This window comes from Centroberyx affinis, unplaced genomic scaffold, assembly GCF_046629955.1.
Source record: "Centroberyx affinis isolate AG114_WGS23_722 - 3 ecotype Tasmania unplaced genomic scaffold, CSIRO-AGI_Caff_v1 ptg005992l_1, whole genome shotgun sequence".
Classification (NCBI taxonomy): Eukaryota; Metazoa; Chordata; class Actinopteri; order Beryciformes; family Berycidae; genus Centroberyx; species Centroberyx affinis.
Window position 1 is genome coordinate 1 of NW_027283047.1, and position 6,451 is coordinate 6,451.

The 6,451-nt window shown below is 42.5% G+C and overlaps 1 protein-coding gene across 1 annotated transcript; it reads right to left on the reverse strand.

Moving 5' to 3' along the window:
• Nucleotides 1–2,536: 2,536 nt before the first annotated feature.
• Nucleotides 2,537–6,086, reverse strand: LOC139668038 (COMM domain-containing protein 1-like; the record flags this gene model as incomplete). Its single annotated transcript, XM_071547514.1, has 2 exons — nt 5,912–6,086; nt 2,537–2,830 (listed from the first exon to the last, which is right to left on the reverse strand). Coding segments are annotated over exons 1-2 (468 nt in total), but the record flags the coding sequence as incomplete, so codon positions are not given.
• Between the last annotated feature and the right edge of the window lie 365 nt (nt 6,087–6,451).

Sequence of the window (6,451 nt, forward strand, 5' to 3'; positions counted from 1 at the left end):
GTTAGTTTTGTTTGTGGCTTGTGAGTTTCTCTCCTCTTCTGGTCACTTTGGCAGCTAACCAACCATCATCTGGAGGTTGAATTCTATTCTAAAAAGCTACTTGGCTGGTAAAACAGTGGACATGGCTTGGGATGTAAAAAAAAAAGTTAGTTTCCTGCCCCGGACATCAGCAGCAGTAGACAATGTCACACCCACAACACAATGCATGACACACCAAGACTAAACGTATCACCCGGCCTAGATAATGGCTTATCTGTGGACTGTTTCTTTGATAACAAAAAAAGTCACATGGTGGATGGGAGTAGTGTGAATTATGGTGTTTTTAATAGAGAGTAGTAGTAGATAGTTACAGCCTGGATCCTCTTGGTTTTACAGATTTTGGATGATTAACTTCAGGCAGTGTCTGAAATTCAGTTTCTTCATTTTTACTGGACAAAATAATACATATTTTTCATTCAAATATGGAATTTTTCATGGAAATATGTCAAAGTGTGCACAAGTTTGGTTGCTACTTCTTTGTGTAAAGCCACTGCAACAGACAGCCAATAAGTAGCCTGTTTTATTAAGAGCTGTTGTTTTGCTTTGATTTGATTGTGTATGGTGGCCAGCAGGGACAAAGTTTGAGAACAGGCAAAGACCAAAGGCTGTATATAACAGAGGAATTCAAATGTCTCAACATGTTACCAGTCAGTGACCGCCAAAACACATCTACCGGTATTTAGCGGGTGGTAATTTCACACCCTGACTTCAGGTGATAATATTTTTCCCCCCAAAATGGCTTTGTATTTTGGAGTAGAAGTCTCCACATCAACATGACCCAGAGCCTCTCTCCTCTGAGGCTCTGAAACTGTTTTCAGCTCAGGACCCAGATTGAGTAAATTTAGTCTCCTCAGGGGATCCAGGCTCATTAAAACACACCAGTAATCCGGTCACATCCAGAACCAGGCCTGCTGCCGCACCGATCCAACCCCAAAACCACCTCATCTCCTGGTTGGTCATGACTGTGCTGCCATCAGTGTTTAGTACGTTATGTTATGAGTCGCCTTGTTACTCTGCCACCTCCCCTCATTCCTCCCCAAAGACAATAAATGGATTCCAGACTTTCTACTACAAAAAAATAAAATAAATAAATCACGTGGTGCAATTTCAGCATTGGATGTTTCTTGGGTTGAAAACTTAGTACGTCAAGTTAGAACGTCATATTTTTTGATGAAAAGCAAGACGGGTGCTATTTTTACTTGATAACTGACTAAAGTGATTAATCGATTATCAAAATTATATTTGATTAATTTTATGTCAGTCGAGTAATTGATTCATCAACAGCGCTATTACCTACAGGACGTTTTATTTAATTTTTTAAGATTGTTTTTCAGGCATTTTGGTGTTTTTTTATTAGATAGTTGACAGAGAAGAGACAGGATGACATGTGATGAAGGTCTAGGGTTGGGTATCGTTAGGATTTTACCGATTCCGGTGTCATTTTCGATTCTCATTATCGATCTGATTCTTTATCGATTCCTTCAGTATAAACTTTTTTAATGCATTTCTTACCGTCATCAAATCCTATGAAAATAACAAAATCAGTAATGTAGCCATGTACCCGGTGCCCAATGCAGCCATGTCCCAGCAGCCATAGAACTCCATTGTATTAAAAAACGATTAAAAACCCGTCACAGAGTCATGCTGCTGCTCTGCAACATATTTCATCATCACCATGCACCGGGCCGGACCACTTTTTCCTCAAACAACTTAATAAGCCGGCTGTAAACACTTTTCCCATCTCAGGAAAGTAGTTCCGTAGCACAGAAAATAGTCCCCAGCGTAATGAAGAATTTGTTCCCATTTGAATTTGATTTGGTAATAACTACAACAGTCTGACTTTACATAGTAACAGTTAGCGATTTTTAAAATGTAAACTATGTCTTTGTGAGCTGTAGTTCAAGGTTTTTAGCTTACAATTGGAGCCAATGACTTCCGGGTTGACGGCTAAAAACAGAACGTGGGAAGTCAGAAAGTAACGGGAGTAGAGCAAACGCATTCTTGATTTTGTTATTTTCACAGGATTTGTTGACGGTAAGCAATGCATAAAAAAAAAACAGCCTTATCTTTTAAGAGACGACATGCAGCAACCCAAACAACCCAAACCTTAACCAAAGTTGTTTTAGAATCAGAATCAGAATCAGATTTATTGCCAGGTACAATTACACATACGAGAAATTTGATTTGGTGAGGTTGGAGCGAAAGAAATAAAAATAGTAAATAAAATAATAAATTAGAGAACAAGTTTAAACTTAACCGTAGCCAACTTTTAGCTAAAAATGTCGTGTCCAATCCGTGTTTTTGTTACAGAATCCAATTCATGGTGGAGGAAGGTCATTTTTTACATAACTCATGTCCACAACATGTAAATCTGCGTTTCAGAGTTCGTGCTCATTTCATGAATTTTTATGGTGGTGGTGGTGTTGGTGGAGGTGGTGTTGGTCCCAGCCTCGGAGGGACCAGCGAAGGGTTAGGGGGGTTAGTGTTAGGGTCTCACCTGTCCCGCACGGCCCAGCTCCAGCTCCAGCAGGGCGACCGGGCCGCTGTGGGCCGCCGCCCCCCCCCGGCCGGCGGCGGTCTGCAGGTCCACCCTCCAGGAGACGCCCCTGAGGCCGGGCTCCCAGCGGCTCTGACCCAGCAGGCTCTCCCTCACTCGGACACGCTGGCTCTTCCAGAAGCGGGACAGGGCGGCGGCCTGCTCGGCGCTCACCCCCCCGCCCCCCTGCTTCCTGGTCTGGGCGGTGAGGAAGGCCTCCAGCTGGCCGTGGTCCATGTCCGCTGTGGCGATGGACTGGGAGGGGGAGGAGGGAGGGGAGGAGGGGGAGGGGGTGGAGGAGGAGAGGAGGAGAGGAGGAGGAGAGGAGGGGAGGAGGAGAGGAGAGGAGGAGGAGGGGAGGAGGAGAGGATGAGAGGAGGAGAGGAGGAAGAGAGGAGAGGAGAGGATGAGAGGAGGGGAGGAGAGGAGAGGATGAGAGGAGGGGAGGAGGGGAGGAGGGGAGGAGGGGAGGAGAGGAGGAGGAGAGGAGAGGAGAGGAGGAGGAGAGGGGGGGGAGGAGGGGGAGTGGAGGAGGAGAAGAGGAGAGGAGGGGAGGAGGAGAGGAGGGGAGGGGAGGTGAGCAGGGGATGAGAGGAGGAGGAGAGGAGGAGAGGAGAGGAGAGGAGAGGAGAGGAGAGGAGAGGAGAGGATGGGAGGAGAGGAGGGGAGGGGAGGTGAGCAGGGGATGAGAGGAGGAGAGGAAGAGAGGAGGAGAGGAGAGGAGGGGAGGAGGAGAGGAGAGGAGAGGAGGAGGAGAGGATGGGAGGAGAGGAGGGGAGGGGAGGTGAGCAGGGGATGAGAGGAGGAGAGGAAGAGAGGAGGAGAGGAGGGGAGGAGGAGAGGAGGAGAGGAGAGGAGGGGAGGAGGAGAGGAGAGGAGAGGAGGAGAGAAGAGGAGGAGGGGAGGAGAGGAGAGGAGGAGGGGAGGGGAGGAGAGGAGAGGAGGAGAGGAGAGGAGGGGAGGAGAGGAGAGGAGGAGGGGAGGAGAGGAGGAGAGGAGGAGAGGAGGAGGGTTAGATCAGCTGCAACAGTGTTATTCTGCACACCAGGTCGGACCGATATATCAATAACCATATTGGCTTTTAATTAAAGTAAGTAAATAAATAAATGGATACAAGCCAGTTAGTGTTGTCCTCCTCTGACAGGATGGATATGATGCAGATTGATTGATTAAATGTTTATTGTAGAACTGATCAACGCTACACTGATTGTGTATGGATGTTTTGATCAGATTCCACACAAGTATGTGTAAAGATTTTATTATCCTATTATTATTGTCTAGAATAAAATTCTGGGAGAAACAGTGAATATGTGTAATTTTTTTTCCATGAAAATTGTCACATCTGAAGATATTGAATATCAGCATAGAATATTGGCTATCAGCAGCTTTATTGCAAAAAAAAACTCCAAGATCAGTTTTCTAAAATCCATATTTGTGAAGCCTAATACTCGAAACCAAACATTACTATTCTTCTGATTTTGTTAGTCTGTGTTATATACTTGAGTATATACTCCACACTGTGTTTACATTCTGAATATAAAGTAACTGGTTGTCATCTAACGCTGCCAATTATCCTGATCTTGGTCTCAGAAAAAAAACTTGACTGGTTCTGCTCTTGGTCTCAGTCTCAACTAGACCTGGTTTTGGCCTTGTCTTGGTCTAGAACAGGGCAATTTTACTGTGTTACATAGACTGGATCAACCAACCCACCTACACCAATTCCATTAGTATTGGTTTCAGAGGAGAGTTTGGGCATCAGAAGGTGTTAATGCTGTTTCCTAGGCCTTACAACCCCGCTAAAAGTTGTATTCCAGCTAGGGCTGCAACTAACAATTATTTTCATTGTCGATTAATCTGTCGACTATTTTCTCGATTAGTTGTTTGGTCTATAAAATGTCAGAAAATGGTGAAAAATGTGGATCAGTGTTTCCAAAGCCCAAGATGACGTCCTCAAATGTCTTGTTTTGTCCACAACCCAAAGATATTCAGTTTACTGTCATAGAGGAGGAAAGAAACCAGAAAATATTCACATTTAAGAAGCTGGAATCAGAGAATTTTGACTTATTTTTCTTAAAAAATTACTCAAACCGATTAATCGATTATCAAAATAGTTGGCGATTAATTTAATAGTTGACAACTAATCGATTAATCGATTAATCGTTGCAGCTCTAATTCCAGCCCCTTTAAAACAGATAAAACAGAACACTCTTGAAACTGCACCAATAGTTCATAACAGTAAAGAAGGATATATGGTGTTTATAATGAGCCAGCACTGAACTGACACGTCTAGCGACCTTTGACCTACTTATGTTTAGGTTGCTTGTAATGTTGGTGATCTAGGAAGTGGAGCTTACTCTACTGTTGACCTCACTGTAAGTCACTTATTTTTCTTCTGTCTTCATAGCAATACTTTCTGGTGTGATATGTATGACTGGATAGAATCAAAAATCTTTTCTCTCTCGCATTTGACCAGAAATGATATTGAATCATGATGGAGGATAAAAAAAACTGAATTTCTGTTGAATACTTAATTTATTTTAGGTATTTTTTTTTTTAACCATAAATGTAAATGTATTAAGACACAACCCTTATTGGTGTTTTTTTTATGAGAGAACTATCAATGTACTGCAAATCACTTAAGTATATGGAAAAGAAAAAAGCAAAAAATCTACTGAGCATTATTGATGCCTTAAAATTATTAGAAGAGACCCCTTAGCTACTTTATTCTATTATTTATTTATTTTTTATTTATATTTATGTTATAATTCTGTTTACATTGTGTGCTCCGTTTTCTAAAGAGCCTACTACTGTTGATGTATGATTTGTCATATATTGTTGTACAATTTATACTCAAATGAAAATAAATAAATAAATAAAAGCATCAGCTAAACACGTAAAATGTGATAAGTAGAAGCAGAGTGGGGACAGGTGTGTTAGTGCTGCCCCCTGCTGACGACAGGCGAGGCTGACAGGAGTAGACAACACACACATGAATACATGAATGTTGTCCTTGAGCAAAACACTGAATAACTACCAGCTCCAGGGCTGCTGCTCTGACCTTTGACCTCTCTGTGGAGGGGGGCAAGAGAGAAGAGAATTTCTCCTTTGGGCATAAATACGGTCATATTATTATTATGGGTAAGGAACGTTTGTTTTAGTAATTGCCCATCCTTCCACCACATTACAGCCACTTACTTCCACAGCACTACAGGTTTTATATTAACTGTACTCAGATAAGACATTGCAAAAGAAAAAAAGCTCGTTGTTTCTTAATATTTAGGGCAATATTACAATAATGTATGATAGATTCCTGAAGTTTTCCGAGTGTTTTATTACCTTTAGGACCCCCTTCATTTTCTCATGCAAGGCCTGGAACTCCTCCTGCGGCAGGTCGGGGTACAGTTCATTTTTCAGCAGCTCCTCTGTAATTTCCGCGTTATTGTAATATACTTTTTGAGCTATTCCGTTTAGCAGACCGCTCAGAGATTTCGTTGCTTCGACATCCGCCATGTTGCCCTGTTCTGGTCACGTGATCCGGGTCATGTGAAGCTGCGTCACGCTGGACAGCGTCTCGAGGCGTTGTTGGAGTTGTAGTTTAAACAGAAACAATTTTCCCGCCGCTAGTTTTTCCGTTGTTTCTTGCGGATTACTCTTAATTTGACCGAAGATTCAGTTAATAGCAGAGTTTGAGAAGGTAAAGATACATTTTCTGTTTTTAACGTTAGTAGTAAAACATAGCCAAACAATAATAAATTATTCAGTGCTAAAATTATTTGAATCAAGCCAACAGAGGGTGTGATTTTGTGTTAGCATTCATTGGTAGGAATGTCAAATGTTCACCCAACTGTTAAAATTGTCAGCTTACTAACATATCAT